The following is a 19,163-nucleotide window of genomic DNA, read 5'->3' on the forward strand; positions in this document are numbered from 1 at the left end:
TTATTAACAAAAAACAATAGTGTGATACACTGCGGCCACTTTGCATAGGCGCACATATACCCACTAAAATATAAGGTATGCTACAGGAAAAACTTTCGTAACAACTTTTAATGTGAAAAAGTTCCATTTTCTATAGCCTCACTTCTGCACTCGTACCTACAATCTGAACAATAAGAGATACTCACTAATTGGGTTCTTAAACTAATAACAAAACCATCTTTTAGTCATCTTAAACCCATAAGCCACAAAAGTTCAGCTTATTGGACGCAGTGGCTTAAATTCCCCAACAGGGGAGGAAAAAAAAAACCCATAAGAAGGGTATAAATACCGCATGCAAAACCGACTTTCAACTCAAGGCTCTGAGAGTCAAGTCTCATACATATACCAATCAACTCATCTCAACTGAGCAAAGGTCTGTGTTTTTTTTTTTCATGCATCTCTAGGAGCATCGGTCAGACTAAGGCCTGAGTGCCCTCTGCTGTACGTAGGAGTCGTTTTCATTCTACTCGGTCCATGGCTATGCGTCTCCAGTTCCGCACTCTACTAAGGGTCCGCAAGTCGTCCTCCACATGATCGACCCACCTAGCCCGCTGCGCCAAACGTCTTCTAGTACCGGTCGGATGGCTTTCGAGAACCATTTTAATCGGGTTGCTGATCCTGATGACGTGATCCGCCCACCGTAGCCTCCCGATTTTGCGATGTGGACGATGGTCGGTTCTCTCAGCAGCTGATGCAGCTCGTGGTTCATTCGCTTTCTCCAAGTCCCGTGTTTCATCTGCACTCCGCCGTAAATGGCACGCAACAACTTCCGTTCGAAAACTCCAAGCTCGCGTTGATCCTTTGCACGTAGAGTCCATGCTTCGTGCCCATAGAGGACTACCGGTCCAATCAGCGTTTCGTAGTTAGTTAAATTCGTGTGACGGCGAACTTTGTTCGATCGTTGAGTTCTGCGGAATCCAAAGTTAGCTCGATTCCCTGCCACAATGCGTCTCTGAATTTATCTGCTTGTGTCGTTGTCGGTGGTCGGTCACCAGTGAGCCCAAGTACAGGATAACGTGGGATAACTGCAGTCGGTGAAATAGACGAACCCACTGGATGGGTTCTAAGTGTATTATGATGATGTGTAAGAGTGGATGTAAATAGCTTCTGGATATCAGTACAATGCAAAATAAAGACAGTTGTAAACTGACTACCAACGGACTTAGTCGTCATGTATCATGCGTCCTTTATTTCTCCGAAATATCTTAAAATCTCGGTTATAACAGTGTCGACGAGGAGAAATTTGTGTTCAAAGTATGCCGTATGTTTCACGTTAACCAATGAGTGAATTTTGTTGTTTCGACGTGAATTTTGGTGTACACCTAAACCTTGATTTACGTCCACTATTGGCTTAGCGAAAAAAAATTCTACCGACAAAATAATGATCAAAATACACATTTTTATATTTTTGTACACTTCTCCTAATCGCGAAGATGTTTTAAAAAATATAAAATTGTTGAGTTTGCTCATTGTCTTAGCGGTAGAATTTTTTGTCGCTCAGCCAAGCATGGACGTAAAAAAAGGACAAGGTGTATGTAATTTGTGATATGTGGTGCGATATGTTTTGTCAACTTCCCCGTTCAACCCGTATCCTTTCACGACCACCGGTATTCAGTGCTTTTGGCGTGAATTTTTCGGTGTTGGTTTTTGGTTGTGCATAAAGGCAAGTTTGTGATATCCACCATTGTGAAAACGCGTGCAATGTTTAGTGCATTAAAACCCAATGTATTTATATGTCTTTTTGTATTTTTCCTCTTTCTGTTTTGGCATTGCTTGGCGTGAGTGAATGTTTTTTTTACTGGGCCTTTTCTCATTTTATTGCTTGCCATTTTATTTTTATAAGAAAGAGAGGCGTACTATTGTTTCTGGTACGCATTTTTATTTCAATGCACAAATGATATGGAAGATTTTTTTTGTAGATTTTCATTTTGCTGATCTTTGATTTGTGCAGTGCCATTTTCTTTTCATCCGTTGGAACGCTTCTGCAACACCTTGCAACACTATTGTTTTGGTCAACTTTGGTGACCAAGCGGTAACAGTAGTGCCTATAGCGCTAGTGTGCGTTTTGTTTTTGGACTGTCACGTAATGGAAAGAGGCAGAAATTGCATTTCAGTTTCTTATGATTCGGACGAGGATCGATATCAATGCGTGATACGTTTTGGCGTGATAAGTTCGATTAGTTGCTATTTCGTGCTCTGCTGTGTTTTCGATTTGGGTCCGCGAAACTGGTTGTACAAAGGAATTCGTGACCAACAAAAGATGATGATTTGACAGTGAGTGTGTTGCTTATATTTTGATTGCCTGGATTATGACGCAGCTATGCATTCTTCATTGCTTTTAAGTGCATTTTTGAGAAGAACGTTCGAACTTGCTGTATGATTTACGACCGCAGGTATATATTACCTTTTGGCGTTTTTTCCCAGCAAGTTTTTTATGGTAATAAGCGTGTATGGGTTTTTTCTACGTTTTGTATTTCACGCTCACATGCAAATCCAGCATTTTTTTTCACAACCACCGGTATAGTGAAGCTTTTGGTGTGATTTTTTACGACTGATGTGCTGTGTATGTGATATGTGATAATGATGTGCAAATAAGATTTTTTTACTCAGTGTTATTTTTATTTTGTGATGGAGTCTTCAGTGGATATGTGTTGTGGATTTGAGAAAACCATTTTACCCGAACACATTTGTCTGTGTGTTATAGTTTCAGTGATTAGGATTTTTCATCCCATTTTTCCCGTTCGTGTGTGTGGTGATGCGGTAGGAAGTGATCAACGCCGACAAAATGCATTCTGCTAGGTTCAACGAAGAAAATGCTTTGCAAATGTATTTTGTTTTTGTTGATGTGCTGATTATCGTCCTACAACTTTGGTCCAGCGATGACGATCGACAAGCAGAACTGCGTGATCATCTTTTACTTTGAAAAACATGCTGAAAGTTGTAATGCTGCTCGATGATGTTATTTTTGGGCCGGAGGTAAGTTACCGCTGGGATGATTCAAGTGTTTAAATTTTGACTGTGCCACAACAGTTTTTTTGGAAGCAGTTGTACGAGTATTGTTATTTGTATGTTGCTAAGACCTGCTAAAGCTGATTGGAGCAATTGATGTCACCTTTATTTTTGGTCTATAAAGCTTTATATCACATACACAATTTTGACGTAGGACTACGACCTATTTTTTTTTGCTTCCGTTAAACGATTGATTTTTTAACATGGATTTTTTTAAACAATCGGGGAACACAAGCTGTTTGGTTTGTGAGATTTCAATGGCATCGACCAGATGGAGCAGGACTGCGGATATATCGATGTTTTGGATACGAGCAGTTTGCAGAGTATTGCAATAACAGCGTAAAAGGAGGATATCCAGAGTATTTGAACTTCTGTTGGAGGGAAGAATGTCGTAGGAAAATAGAGAACTAACAGAGATAATAGTGTTATGAATCCATAACTTTCCACAACAGCAATACATCTGTGTAATTAGGATATTGAGTTAGAAGATATTTTCAGAATATTTTCAAAAGATTCAATTATATGTATATCATTCGCTAGATATGCAAGTGTTCTACAAATAGCTTGCCTTCAAAAAAAAAACCATCGATTTCGATGTTTGATAGCATAGACTGTTTTTAAAATGTACCGATCATCATCATCTTAAGGGGGAAGGAACTGTAGTGTCAGGATAACTGCAGTCGGTGAAATAGACGAACCCACTCGATGGGTTCTAAGTGTATTATGATGATGTGTAAGAGTGGATGTAAATAGCTTCTGGATATCAGTACAATGCAAAATAAAGACAGTTGTAAACTGACTACCAACGGACTTAGTCGTCATGTATCATGCGTCCTTTATTTCTCCGAAATATCTTAAAATCTCGGTTATAACAATCACCAGGGTGGCGGAGGCGTTATTTCCTCCCTAGAACCCTTTGCCATCATGTACTTTGTCTTCGACACATTAATGGCTAATCTAATTCATTCTTTAGTAGGATGTTCTGTACATACGTTTCTGCCGTCGTCTCAACTTTGCTTGCAAGCTATATCAATATCATCGGCGAAACCAAGTAGCTGGACGGACTTCGTAAAAATAGTACCGTGATTTCGGGTGAAATTGATCACTTTTCACAGTTTTTCGCTACTAATTTTTGAATAGTTATTGATATGGTCAAACTCAATGCTTTAAAACAAGTACCGTGGGGTGCCCTAATTTCGTGCGGGCCCAAACTTCGTTAACTTCTGACATCTGAGAGCATTATCATCTAAATAACAGCGGAATCATCCAAAATTTGCTATAACCTCAAAACTGCATTTGATCTCAATACAATTCACAAAAAAAGAAATGAAAAATTTGATTTATGTCAAGGATTGAAAAATAAATTGCAAATGTATGCAAATAGCAGATGCCATATTCAGAGATACGAGAAAATCAACACTCACGGAAGTGAACAAATATTTCGATCTCTATCAAAGGTAAATATTCCAATTTATGTTTGATTATTTCAATTCAATATGTTTTATTATAATACGCAATAAAATTATTTGAAAATGTTATTTTATTATTTTATTTCAACATTTTTTTTTTGTTGGCGAAATTAGGAACCCACAATTTGTATGGGTCCCTAATTTCGTGCACTCTTTTTCATAACTTTGTTTTAGAGGTTCATGTGTACACAAATGGCTACAAAGTCATCGCATGATTCGGTTATTAATAATAGTTCTAATAACTATTTTAATTGGTTTAAAATTAGCTAGGGACTGCTCATACACTACGTAGAAAAAAAAACAAATTTATAAATGTGGGAATACTAAGTAAGCTCGGGATGATTTTATTTACCCAAACATTGGAAGAAGTTGCTTACAGCCGCTAGTTTCATTCAAGCAAATTATTGCCGTAAGCTTTATTGCCAGAACACAAATTTGGAAGACGACACTTTACTAGAACTAACCTCCCGATAAATGTGCCTATTAATGGCACATAATAGAAAGGTAAAAAGCTACAATTAAAAAAAATAATTAATTCACATTACTGACCATCAGTAAAGCTAGTGAACATTTGATTCAAATAGCAAACAATATATTGTTTTATTAAGATTTCAATAAAATAGCAAAACAAACGTCAAAAATAATAACCCATAAAACTACAGAAGGATTTTGGAAATCTTAATGTAACATCCGGGGCGTACATGGTAAACAGCAAATATTCACTCATATTTCGTCACAGACATCGATTTTATCTACACGTTATGGTTTCATTGGTATTGTACGAGTATACTACGTTTTGAAAATTAACATATTTAGGCGAATTCTACGTCTTTTAGAACGAGCGAAATTTGGACCCATTTTGAACGAAATTTGGAACCCGTGCACGAAATTTGGCACTTTCAGACAAATCAAAACTAATGCTGAAAATACTTGTATAATGGAAAGTTACCTAATTTATATTTTTCTAAGGAGCTATAGTACCAGCACTAAATATTACTGAAGAAATTATACTGATATACTTTATGGTAAAATTTCAGTCATTTATCAAACTTCGAGAATTCTTAAGTGCACGAAATATGGGCACCTCACGGTACGACCGCGGGTTTCGTCAGTCAACGAGGTTGAAACTTTTACTGCAAATCATTTTATTGCAATAAAAATCATTTAAAATAAAAAATCAGAAATTTTAGTTTCGGGGTAAAATTGATCAGTCAGTGAAATATCATTGTAAGTGCTGAAAATAAATTTTCCATCTGAATTAACCACCACAGAATGCGAAAAGCTTTGTAAAACTTTTACAAGTTAAGTGAATTCTTAATTATTTAAGTTTAAAGTTTAATAAATCTAAAGAAAACGCCTAAAAGTATGCAATTTTCATACTAAACCAGCTATTACTTAAGCAAAAGTACAATTTTTTGCATAAATATCAATATTTATAGAACTTTTGATGACGAAATCTAGTTTAGCGAACACTTGGCAGCTATAAACATTCATTGGAATATTTATTCCATGTGCAATACAGCTACAGTAACAGAAGCTTGCAAGTGTCTTTGAAATTCGCCAATCACGCAGTTTCGGAAAATATTTAATTTAATACATAAATATGTGGCTAATTAGCTGTAAAACATGTAAACTCATCATTCAATAACCCTTGAGCCTGATGATGGTCATTCTCTATAAATTGTTTTAAGTTCAAAGCTTTATGTTTGACAAGTAAAAATTACCCTCACGTCGATCAATTTCACCCCACTGATCAATTTCACCCGAAATCACGGTACCACTTGTGTTTATCCCCGTTCTCCTGATTACAGTCTCTAAGCAAGGCAATGTTAAACAGCAAGCACGACAGAGCATCACCTTGCCGAAACCTTCTGCGAGATTCGAAGGGTCTCAAACGTGACCCAGATACTCTGTTCCGTCCGGGGGAACGAGCAAAGTGGACTGTAACACTTTTCGGAGGAGGACTCGAAGCTAGAGGGTAAGGATCCCTCGCTGGACGCTTCGTCTTGTGGCCGATACACTTTACGGTCTTCTGGGAGGACACTTCTTCGGAACTAGGATTGGGTTACTGGGAAATAGGAACACTGGTTTGCACTTAACTATTATTTATTAAAACTAATTAACGCGTAACATTTGCTTTCTTCAACACGTCTGTGCTTGTCGACTGTCTATCGAGAACTGTACTTTTTCCATTCAACTTTTCTTCCTCTACACAGCCTCATTCATACGCGGGCATGAATGAAGCGCGCGGTGGCGAGTCTACACACGCGAAGCATTAACATTGCGGGATATGCGGGCAATGTGGAATCCACTTATCCGCGAGCGGTAATGGCGGCGGCGGGCACAAATAACCGATTCGAATTTTGACGTTTCTTGGGGGAAAGTCAAAACAGTTTCATTCTCCTCCTCACCCCTTCACCCACCGTTTGGTGGCGCCAACCGATTGCGATCCCCAAGAAACGTCAAAATTCGAATCGGTTATTTGTGCCCGCCGCCGCCATTACCGCTCGCGGATAAGTGGATAGCAAAAATCTAGCGTAACATTACATGAGGATCTAATCCTTTCGTATACGGAACCAAAGATATTATAGAACAAGATGGCCAACTCTTCAAAATCCCATATTAGCACCTGGCGAACAGAATCATTCAACTGGAACGCCAGCTGGTGATGAAAAATCGAATTTGTTTATTGGAAATGATCGCAGTAGCTCTGGTTTTGGTCTGCCGCAAAAATGTCACACGTCTGCGTAAAAGTTTATGGGTGAGAATTGTGATGACTGATTTCATTGAGTTGAGAAGCAGGATATCGGCGAACAGGAACCAAATATCGAAATACTATATGTAAGTATAAGCAGTAAAATCTATCTTTTACCATTTATTATTATACATTGATTCCAGATTACTTCCGCTTCCTAATCACGGAACAACTTCTTATGTGAGGCCGGGTACCGTTAAAACAAAAAAAAATGAATCCCTCGCGTGAGACCGTGGACTAATCCGGGGGCTATCATCAGAACTTCTGGAGAAGGCGTAGTTACTGATCTAGATCCTGGAGTATTTTTCTTGGTGGATTATTGGAGACCAAGGAGTGGACACCCTGATTCTTGATTCCCCACCTCACAGAAATTTGTTTCATTGATTTTGAACAGTTGCATATAAGAATTTATACCTACACATTAATAAATGAATTGTTTCATTTAAAATTTCATTATTATTAATCGTAAATTTCATTATCAAAATAAATCACCTATATTAAAAGAATATATTTCTTCTAAGGATATCTTAGCGTGTTACTCAGCGGACCGAGCTCTGTTCCGTAGCTGGAGGAATCTTTTATGCTAACCAGAGATTCTTGTCTTGATGTTATTGAAGTATGTTGATGTATAGGAGCAGTCCCGCGACCATGATCTTGTGCAACGATAAGCCCTTCAAACCTTGCCTCAGATGGTGTGCACAGATGGTGCTTACAATCTAAAAATGTTATTTTTTTCAGTTCATTTAAATATATGGGTTGCACTGCTATGAAATAACCACAAAGTAACGAAACAATGCTGGTTTTTAAAACTAAGACTTGGTTGCCGAATGGTTTCCTGCCAGGCCAGGGAAACTGCTGAAATGACGTTCTCAACTGTTTTATGTTTACCCCAACATTAGAAATCAAAGTCGACCTTGCTTCTGCTTAGGCAAATTAGTTCGACCGCGAGTCATAGTGTGGCGCAGCCATCGGCAAAAAGTGTTCGCCTGCTTATCGCATGAGTTGGTTATATCAACAGTTATATTATACTCTATAATATTTGACGGAACATACTCGAAATACACACATCACTCGATCCATCGTCGCCTTGATCAATCGTATCAGTTTATCCGGGAATGCGTATTCGTGCATATTCTGCCATCTCGATCGATTGTATCATACGCCGATTTAAAATCGATGAAGAAGTGATGTGTGGGTCTGGGCACGTTATTCGCGGCAATTCTGCAATACCTACTTGGCGGACGGCGAACATCTGGTCCGTTGTAGCGCGTTCACCCATGAATCCAGTCTGATCTAGCCACACGAACTCTCTTGCAATCGGTGATAGACGGCGGCATACAATTTGAGAGAGTAGCTTGTAGGCAGCGCTCTGTAGTGTGATCGCATGATAATTCCCGCAATTCAACTTATCGCCCTTTCTGTAAATGAGACACAATACCTTCCATCCATTCCTCCGGTAATACTTCCTCCCAAATAGGAGAGTGTTCCGAAAAGGAGCTAACAAAATCGGGTCACTTATGTATTGGTAATGACCCAGTGTACTGTTCTCACCAGTGCTTCTTCACCGTATTTTAGAAGCTCGCTTGGTAGTTGATCTGCTCCAGCGACTTTGTTGTTTTTCAACCGGCCAACCTCCTCCTCAATCTCTTGTCGGTTAGGGGCCGGAAGTCTTTCATCTTGCGTACGTACTCCTAGATCTGTTATCACGTCACCTTCGGTACTTGCAACGTCGCCATTGAGGTGCCCATCGTAATGCCGGCGCCACCTCTCGACCACCTCACGATCGCTCGTGAGAAGATTCCTGTGATTGTCTTGGCACAAGTCGTTTTGTGCTTGTGGCACAAAGCATCTGCACGAGCGGTTCAGCTTCTCGTACAATTTCAGTGTGTCCTTAGCGCGGTACAGCTTCGCGATCCCGTTCTTCCTGCTGGCGCTTCTTCTTCCGGAAGACTGAGTTCTGCCTGTTCCGCGTCTGTCTATGACGTACCTCATTCGCCCTCGTACGGTGTTGCTACATTCTCGCCCAAGCAGCATTCTTCTCGTTTTTTCAACTGTTCACATTCGCCATAGTACTAGTCGTTTCTGTGATTCGGAGTCGCGAAGCCTAGTGCTGCAGCCGAGGTACTACCTATGGCGGATCGGATGTCCCTCCAGCCATCTTCAAGTGTAGCTGCGCCAAGCTGCTCTTCCGTTGGTAGGGCCACTGCTAGCTGCTGCGCGTAGTCTTGGGCCCCTTCTACATTACACAGGCGCTCGATGTTGAGCCGCGGCGTTCGACTTCGAAAGGTTGTGGTAATAACCGTCGAAAATTTTTAGCGCATGCATACAGATAGTGATCCGAATCTATATTCGTATTGCGATATGTGCGGACATTGATTGTATCCGAGAAGAACTTACCGTTGATTAGAACGTGGTCGATTTGATTTTCTGTTTGATGGTCGGGTGATTGATCGGCTGCCACACGATCACACGTTGTCGCATCTTGCCCAACATTATACAACATCATGTTCCTAGTTCATTGGCGGTGCCACAGTTTTGGTAGAAAGAAGGTAGTCGCTCGATGCCCGCTTTTCCACATTTTCTGTTCAGTACAACATAGTTCCTGCAACGCTACGATGTCCAAGTTGCGGAGATGTAATTCGTCGTAGGTTATCCTGTCACATCCTGCGAAACCAAGTGATTTGCAATTCCATGTTCCAAGTTTACAAACATCAGAAGCATGAGATTAATTTCTGAGGACCAGAGCTATGTTGGACGCTCTCCTTATCAACTTACCGTTTTGCATCCCTTTTCCAAAACCTGTTAGACATGAATGCGTTGATATTAGCAGATTAGCAGAAGAACGATTGAAGTCAACACTGCATTTGGAGAAAATACGACTCGATACAATCGGCAAAGACCCACACGACGAAATAAGGACTACGATTGGAAACTTGGAACATGGAATTGCAAGTCACTAGGTTTCGCAGGATGTGACAGGATAATCTACGACGAACTACATCCCCGCAACTTCGACATCGTGGCGTGGCAGGAACTTTGTTGGACTGGACAGAAAGTGTGGAAAAGCGGGCATCGAGCGGCTACCTTCTACCAAAGCTGAGGCACCACCAATGAACTGGGAACAGGATTTATAGTGTTGGGCAAGATGCGACAACGTGTGATCGGGTGGCAGCCGATCAACGCAAGGATGTGCATGTTAAGAGTTAAGGGCCGTTTCTTCAACTACACTACAGCATCATCAACGTCCACTGCCCACACGAAGGGAGACCCGATGACGAGAAAGGAGCGTTCTATGCGCAGTTAGAGCAAACATACGATGGTTGCTCGCCGCGTGACGTGAAAATCGTTGTCGGCGACATGAACGCGCAGGTAGGAAGGGAGGAAATCAAGCATAATTTTTCAATCCGACGTAACTCGAGAATGTAAACAAATCCGGGTTAACTGCTGCATGCATGATTCATAAAGCAAATTGAAGAACCCACATCACTGTTTGATGATTTATTGCTTAATTTGTTTAACTAAGCATATTTTTCGAAACGACGTATCTAACTATTTTGATGTTTACAACTTTACTGATAGATACACCGTTTTGATATATGAGAAAACCAAACGACGTATCTAGCCAAAATCAAAAGTAACAGATACACCAAACTGGCACCATACAAAAGCGACGTATCTCGCATGACGTATCCCTGACCAACCCGGTGTATGTGTATTTTTGTCAAAATTCATTGTGAAAATGATATGGAATGAGTAGGTTTTGTTTCTTACCTAGTGCGTGCTATATCCCTGGTAACATCATCAGCACGAAAAAACTTATGAAAAGTCTTTTTATAAAAAAACTATTTTAGTGAAATGGTCGTCAACATTGACCATGGATTTACTCAGATCAGTGAAAAAGTTAGATACGTCGATTTGAAAAATTATGCTTGAAATGTACAGACCGGTAATCGGGCGAAACAGCCTGCACGCCGTATCGAATGATAACGGCCAGCGATGCGTAAACTTTGCAGCCTCCCGTGGTATGGTAGTCCGAAGCACCTTTGTTACGGCGGACTATTCAACCGTCACTTTGAACGATGTTCGAAGAAGGTGAAATGCGAGCGTAGCTTTGATGATGTGATGAACGTGCTCCGCTTTGTTTTGGTTCGTCATCTACGCACAGCATCAAGCGCAGACAATTGGATAAAAACTACAACCAAAGCAGGAATCCATAGTTGATGGCTAATTGTGATGGCTGAAGATGGTGTTTTTTGTATTGTAGAAAACTAGTGCTAATTGTCATAGAAGTGTCTTTGAATTCGTTTGTACCTATTTGTCGTATTCTGATTGTAAGTTTCTAATTCATAAAAAGTATCTTGAAGTAGTGTACATTGTAATATGTGAATTTGTAGATTATCCATCGTCGTTGTAGAACCGGGATGAAGTGCGCGTAATAGTTTTGATTACTGTAGCTTACCGTAAGTTTGGACTGATGTTCTTGATTGTTCAATGTTTGTATGTAATTATGGAAATTGATTCATTAGGATCGTACAAAGGCCCCGGAGGTAGAACTGTGGATGTATTTGTAGCCAAAGGGAAAAACTAGATTGTAAGTATTGTTTAAGTCGGCATACTTTCCGGGAGACGTGGATGATGTACCACCACCAGAAGTAGCAGCTTTTGTCTCGTATTGTAGAAAGCATAATAAAGCTTTCATTATTGGATGTGACGCAAATGCTCATCATACTGTATGGGCTAGCACAAACATCAATAATAGAGGCGAACACCTTTTGGATTTCATTTCAAAGAATGAAATTGATATATGTAACAGAGGCGATGAACCTACTTTTATAAACGCCATAAGGCAAGAAGTTCTTGACTTAACCTTTTGTAGCCCTACACTTTCGGAAAAAGTTACAAATTGGCATGTGTCAGACGAAGTTTCTTTGTCTGATCACAAGCAAATATTGTTTCAATATGAGGCTGGTCATCAACTCATAGAAACTACAAGAAATCCCAGGAAAACAAACTGGGAGCAATACACCACAAAACTTATATCGGGAATGGACAGTTTAAATTACATTCAAAATTCTCGTCATGGGCTTGAAGAAAGTGCTTCGACACTTTCGAGTATAATAAAACAGGCCTTTCATGACAGTTGCGCACCAAAGAAACGCTCTTCAAATAGAGATGTTCCTTGGTGGAATAGTAATCTGCAAAAATTGCGACATAAAACCCGGAAGCTGTTTAACCGGGCAAAAAGAACACAACAGTGGGAACAATACAAAGAGTCTCTCACAAATTATAACAAGGAAATTCGAAGGTCGAAGAGGATAAATTGGAGGCACACATGTGAAAACATTGAAAGTACTCCAATTGCTGCAAGACTGCAAAAAGTCCTCGCTAAAGACCATTCAATTGGCCTTGGAACTCTTAAAAAAGAAGATGGTTCTTTTACTAAGAGCGCCAATGAAATTTTAGAAACAATGATGGAAACCCATTTTCCGTGTTCTATTCTTGTTTCAATAGAAGACCAAAATTCATCTGTATCGCATACTGGTACTAATGAAATCAGGAGATATAATCATAATGATAATGATTCAACTGAGTTAGAAAGCACCAGGAGTGATACATGTCTTTTGGCCAAAGACATTTTTACGGAGCAAAAAGTTGAATGGGCGATTGATTCCTTTGAACCCTTCAAAGCGCCTGGTAGGGATGGAATTTTTCCTGTACTACTGCAGAAGGGTAAAGAAATGTTAACACCCGTTTTAACTAAATTGTTCCAATTAAGCTTATCGTTAAGCTACATTCCTACCGCTTGGCGAGAAGTGCGGGTCACTTTCATTCCCAAAGCAAATAAGAAGGATAAAGCATCACCAAAATCCTTCAGACCAATAAGTTTATCGTCCATTATATTAAAAATAATGGAAAAAATTATAGACGAGCATATTAAATCGTCATACCTAATTAAAATGCCTTTAAGCAAAAATCAGTTTGCGTATCAGGAAGGCAAATCTTCGGTAACAGCGCTTCACAACCTGGTTACAAAATTGGAAAAATCTCTCGAAGAAAAAGAGATTTCACTTGCTGCGTTCCTCGATATTGAAGGAGCGTTCGATAACACGTCTTACATTTCAATGAAGAATGCTATGACAAAGCGTGGTTTTGACAGATGCATTGTTGATTGGATTGGGGAAATGTTATCAAAAAGAGAAATATCATCAACCCTTGGCAGCTCCTCTATTAGAGTTAAAGCAATGAAGGGGTGCCCACAAGGAGGCGTGCTATCACCTCTATTGTGGTCTTTGATAGTCGATGATCTCCTCAAAAAAATGGAAGCACAAGGCTTCGAAATAATTGGCTTCGCAGATGATATAGTCATATTAGTTCGTGGCAAATATGACAATGTCATCGCTAACAGAATGCAAACTGCCTTGAATTTAGTCTCTTCGTGGTGCGAAAAAGAAGGACTAAATGTGAATCCTTCTAAAACCACGATCGTACCTTTTACGCGGAAGAGAAAAATATCGATAAGTAATTTGAAATTGAAAGGAACTCTTTTGGAACTTTCAGATTCAGTCAAGTATCTCGGTGTATATCTTGACAATAAACTAAACTGGAATCTACATCTTGAGCAAGTAGTTGTTAAAGCTATAAATGCTCTATGGATAACTAAAAAAACATTTGGTAAAAAATGGGGACTAAAGCCGAAAATGATCTATTGGATTTACACGGCGATCGTGAGACCCAGAGTTACCTACGCGTCATTGGTCTGGTGGCCGAAAACTAATGAAAGGTTAGCTCAAAAGAAGCTGGAAAAACTTCAAAGGATAGCTACTCTTTCAATTACTGGTGCAATGCGAAGTACTCCATCTAAAGCGCTAGACACTTTACTATACCTACTTCCATTGCATCACTTTGTTCAATTAGAAGCTGCAAAGAGTCTTTTGAAACTAAAAAGATCTAAAAACCTCTTTGAAGGTGACCTGAGAGGACACCTCAGTATTCAAAAAACAATTAGTATCAACTCGCTAGTCACAAGCAATGGTGATTGGATGAGCAGACGATACAATTTTCAGCGTTCTTTCCAAGTGATCAATCCTGGGAGAAATATGTGGGAAAATGGTGGCCCACAGCTACAACCAGGATCGATCGTTTTTTACACTGATGGTTCTAAATTGAATCATCAAGTCGGTGCAGGTGTCACTGGCCCAGGGATTAATGTATCAATACCAATGGGTAAGTGGCCAACAGTTTTTCAAGCTGAAATTCAAGCAATTTTAGAATGTTGTAGTATCTGCTTACGTAGAAATTACAGGCATTCGAAAATTTGCATAATGTCTGATAGTCAAGCAGCACTAAATGCTTTGAAATCAGCATCATGCACTTCAAAACATGTTTGGGAGTGTATCCAATCACTTCAGCAATTAGCTCGCCGCAATCAGGTGAAGCTGTTTTGGGTTCCAGGACATTGCGGAATTGAAGGAAACGAGCAAGCCGATATGCTAGCAAGACTTGGATCGTCTCATCAATTCATAGGTCCTGAACCATTTTGTAGCATTTCTGGATGTTCTCTCAGAATGGAGTTTAAAGCTTGGGAACAGCAGAAAATAAAATCCATTTGGGAGAACACCACAACTGCGAGGCAGTCTAAGCGTTTTATAAAGCCAAACGTTGCAAACACTCGCAAAATTCTGGAACTTTCCAAAAAAGATATTAGTACTTTAACTGGCCTCTTAACAGGTCATTGTCCGAGCCGGTATCATCTGAAGGTTATTGGAAAACTTCAAGATGATGTATGTCGCTTGTGCGGCATAGATACAGAAGACTCGGAACACTTGTTATGCCGTTGTCCGGCAGTTATAACTAAAAGAATTAGGTTCTTCGACAAAGGGCTAATAGAACCCTTTGATGTCTGGAGGACAAATCCAAATACGGTGGTCCAATTCATTCGAAGTGTGGCACCGTGTTGGGATATCGCTTCTGGTCAAAGTCTGATTATTACCAATACCAATGGTGATACGTCGACTTGACAAAGCTAAATAAAAATGGGGCATATGTCACAATAGATCTATCAACTGGTCGCAGTGACTTAGATACCCAACAAGGAATAAAAAAAAAAAAAAAAAAAAATATTGTTTAAGTCATTTTTTATTGTTGTATTTAATGTTGAAAATATATTTCTAGTTGAGTTTGTTGTCCACCGACATACTTCAGAATCGTTTACCCGCATCCGAAAAAACAGCGAGTAACATAGCTCAAAATCTATCTACCAGCATGTCGTCCTACAAATACCCGTGCTGTGACCGAGGAGAGAATTTCGATGCCAGCGTTTTATGTGACAAATGCAGAGAATGGTATCATTTCGAATGCGTAGGCGTAGATGATAGTGTCGCCGAAGTTGTCTGGTATTGTGGAACCTGTCTAGGAGAGGATCGATCCATCCGAGATTCGTTGGGCGCACCAGGCACCACCACAATTTCTCCGGTAGTATTCGCGCATTCCGGTCGAACTGAGGGTCATAGGGCAGAGATCGGTAAGTCAGTAAGCACATTATCGAAGCGAGGTCAAATTAGTAAAGAAAGAGCGCTGTACAACGAGATAGAAGACGAAGAAGTAGTTGAAGATTCCCGTGAGTTAGGAGATCAAGACAAGAAAGATGTAGGAGCAGAACACGCAATTGAAGGAAAAGAAGAAGAGAATAAAGATGATCATGAGAAGTTGTTGCGTGCTTTGACGGAAGTAATTGGGCGTTATTGTAGCAGTGTGAACCGTTCCAATTCTCTCCCGGTCAAGAATTCAAATAGCGTTCGTGAGAGAGTGAGGAAAAGCGCCAGTATGTCATCGGCAGAGTCGACGCGAACTCGGGCTTTAAAAGAGCTTCAAGAACTGGAGGAGTGGAACCGACTGGAAGAACTAGAAGAGGAAAACCAGCGAAAACTCTTGGAGTTAGAGCGGAAGCGGATCGCTCGTCAGAAGGAAATTCTTCGAAGACGGATGGAGTTGAGACAGATCGTCGGTGAAGATAAGGAAGATTTTGTGCTCATCGACGAAGATTTTCCGGAGCTGGTTAGTGGTGCAGAAGTCGGAGTGGATGGAGGACAACCGCAGGAGTTTTTGAAGAACCCTGGAACGTCCGTGACACGGAGTAACACCAGACTTCCAAAACTTCAGAGATCGGCGATGAGATCATCCACGAGTGGACATCTAGGGAAATTTCCAGGAGTTCCAAACGTCAATCTTTCTCGACCATCGTTCGAAAATAGGATCAACGTCCGTTCTTCGATATGCGACCATTTTTCTGGTGACCAGCGAGATGCAGTCAATAATCAGGTGGCACATGGTCCATCTCATCTGCAGATAGCGTCACGACAGGTGTTCCCTCGGAGTCTGCCGAAGTTCTCCGGTGCCGCCGAGGAATGGCCGATATTTATCAGCGCATACGAACAGGCGAACTCATCGTGTGGCTTTACCAATGCTGAAAACCTGGTTCGTCTGCAAGAGGCCTTGACCGGTAGAGCCCTGGAAACGGTGAGGAATCGGTTGCTGCTGCCGGAGAATGTTCCGTTGATTGTCGATAAATTGAGAAAAAGGTTCGGCAATCCAGAAATTCTGTCGACGAGGTTGGCTAACCGGATTCAGGGATTGGATGGTCCCAGCGCGGAGAGTTTGGAGTCGGTTATTGAATTCGGAAGCGCTGTGGAGGAGTTCACACAGCACCTGAAAGCAGCTGGGCTTGTAGATCATCTAAAGAACCCTATACTGATGCAGAGTCTCGTGCAGAAACTGCCTTCATATTATGCAATGGAATGGGTGGAGCATAAGCGACGCGCGCAGTCAGTTGATTTAGAAACATTCGGCACGTTCATGGAATGCCTAGTGGAAAAGGCGCTGGAAGCCACATTCGAGAAGGCTGATTTGAATGAAAAGGACAAGAAACGGGAAAAGGCCAAAGCAAAATCTGTTTTGTATGCCGCAGATGGAGATAGTGATAGTACGAGCAGCCGATCGAGTCAGAATGATGAAATGAGGAGACCCGACCAGTCGGAACAGCCACAGCATAGAGATGTAAGATGTGCTGTGTGCCATAAGATGGGACACTTTGGGAGAAATTGTCAAGAGTTCTTGAGGTTAAATGTTGGAGAACGATGGAAGACGGTGGAACGATTGAACTTATGTCCATGTTGCATGTACGATCATGGGGATTGGCCGTGCCGTATACGAAGGCGTTGTACAGTGGATGGTTGTCCGGAATTCCACAATCCGTTGCTTCACTGCGAGTCGAACCAGGAAAGTACTCCGTTGGAAGTTCAGTGCAACAGTCATCGACAGCTAAATCCAACAGTGCTGTTCAGGATGGTCCCGATTACGTTGTATAATGGAAGCAGAAGGGTGGATACGCTGGCGCTTATCGACGAGGGGTCGGCGGTGACTTTGATCAACAAGAAGTTAGCAGGAATGTTGAAGGCTACCGGACCGGTACAGCCGCTACAGATGTATTGGACGAATGGCATCCAGCAAAGGGAGAGGTATTCGAAAGTCGTACGGATTCAAGTGTCCGCGCAAGGGTCGTCGACACGTTTTGACCTCGTCAATGCTCGGACCGTTCAGAAGCTAGAGTTGCCTTCTCAATGTGTAGATGCTGAAGACTTCTTGGATTGTGATCATTTGTACGATCTAGAGATTCCCGGCTACGACTTGGCTGCCCCGCAAGTGTTATTAGGAATCGATAATCTTCACCTTGTCGCGCCGTTGGAATCCAGAATTGGAGATCAAGGTAAACCTGTTGCTATCCGGTCACAGCTTGGCTGGACAGTATACGGGCCACGCCCAAGAGGATAGTGTAGCAGGACCTTCTGACTCTGGGCAGGATTCTATCAAAGCAGAGAAAACACGAAAATTGAAATTTTAGAGGCGTGGGAAGCAAGTTTGATGTAGAGTAATCCCAGTACTGTGCTCAAGCGACCCAGCTACAGGGTTTACGGGTGGGGGAATGTTACGGCGGACTATTCAACCGTCACTTTGAACGATGTTCGAAGAAGGTGAAATGCGAGCGTAGCTTTGATGATGTGATGAACGTGCTCCGCTTTGTTTTGGTTCGTCATCTACGCACAGCATCAAGCGCAGACAATTGGATAAAAACTACAACCAAAGCAGGAATCCATAGTTGATGGCTAATTGTGATGGCTGAAGATGGTGTTTTTTGTATTGTAGAAAACTAGTGCTAATTGTCATAGAAGTGTCTTTGAATTCGTTTGTACCTATTTGTCGTATTCTGATTGTAAGTTTCTAATTCATAAAAAGTATCTTGAAGTAGTGTACATTGTAATATGTGAATTTGTAGATTATCCATCGTCGTTGTAGAACCGGGATGAAGTGCGCGTAATAGTTTTGATTACTGTAGCTTACCGTAAGTTTGGACTGATGTTCTTGATTGTTCAATGTTTGTATGTAATTATGGAAATTGATTCATTAGGATCGTACAAAGGCCCCGGAGGTAGAACTGTGGATGTATTTGTAGCCAAAGGGAAAAACTAGATTGTAAGTATTGTTTAAGTCATTTTTTATTGTTGTATTTAATGTTGAAAATATATTTCTAGTTGAGTTTGTTGTCCACCGACATACTTCAGAATCGTTTACCCGCATCCGAAAAAACAGCGAGTAACAACCTTCTTCCCCCGCAAAGATATCCACAAAGCCACCTGGAGATCACCCGACCAACAAACAGAAAACCAAATCGACCACGTTCTAATCGACGGTAAATTCTTCTCAGATATAACCAACTTCCGCACATACCGCAGTGCGAATATAGATTCGGATCACTAAACACTTAGTCGCTGTATGCATGCGCTCAAAACTTTCGACAGTTATCACCACGCGTCGAAGTCGAACGCCGCGGCTCAACA

The 19,163-nt window shown here is 41.0% G+C and overlaps 1 protein-coding gene and 2 long non-coding RNA genes across 10 annotated transcripts; all 3 read left to right on the forward strand.

The window, feature by feature from the left end:
- Nucleotides 1-1,067: 1,067 nt before the first annotated feature.
- Nucleotides 1,068-1,764, forward strand: LOC115255545 (uncharacterized). Its single transcript, XR_003892227.2, has 2 exons — nucleotides 1,068-1,353; nucleotides 1,569-1,764. It is a non-coding gene; the product is annotated as an uncharacterized LOC115255545 (long non-coding RNA).
- Nucleotides 1,765-7,099: 5,335 nt separating this feature from the next.
- Nucleotides 7,100-8,079, forward strand: LOC134284628 (uncharacterized). The gene is made up of 2 exons (XR_009995849.1): nucleotides 7,100-7,358; nucleotides 7,416-8,079. It is a non-coding gene; the product is annotated as an uncharacterized LOC134284628 (long non-coding RNA).
- Nucleotides 8,080-11,317: 3,238 nt separating this feature from the next.
- Nucleotides 11,318-18,929, forward strand: LOC109423249 (uncharacterized). 8 transcript variants are annotated; one of them, XR_003892099.2, is made up of 4 exons: nucleotides 11,318-11,863; nucleotides 15,445-18,538; nucleotides 18,602-18,667; nucleotides 18,734-18,929. XR_003892099.2 is itself a non-coding variant. In XM_029852769.2 (4 exons), exon 4 carries the CDS (start codon nucleotides 15,535-15,537, stop codon nucleotides 18,097-18,099), a length of 2,565 nt encoding a protein of 854 aa, XP_029708629.1. In that variant the 5' UTR covers nucleotides 11,318-11,603; nucleotides 11,667-11,732; nucleotides 11,799-11,863; nucleotides 15,445-15,534; the 3' UTR covers nucleotides 18,100-18,929. The 8 variants fall into 8 exon arrangements, 3 of the variants coding, with proteins under 3 accessions (XP_029708629.1, XP_029708630.1, XP_029708628.1); XR_009995848.1 differs by having other exon boundaries at nucleotides 15,445-18,667; nucleotides 18,734-18,798; nucleotides 18,858-18,924; XM_029852769.2 differs by having other exon boundaries at nucleotides 11,318-11,603; nucleotides 11,667-11,732; nucleotides 11,799-11,863; nucleotides 15,445-18,929.
- Nucleotides 18,930-19,163: the final 234 nt, after the last annotated feature.

This window comes from Aedes albopictus, unplaced genomic scaffold, assembly GCF_035046485.1.
Source record: "Aedes albopictus strain Foshan unplaced genomic scaffold, AalbF5 HiC_scaffold_363, whole genome shotgun sequence".
Taxonomy (NCBI): domain Eukaryota; kingdom Metazoa; phylum Arthropoda; class Insecta; order Diptera; family Culicidae; genus Aedes; species Aedes albopictus.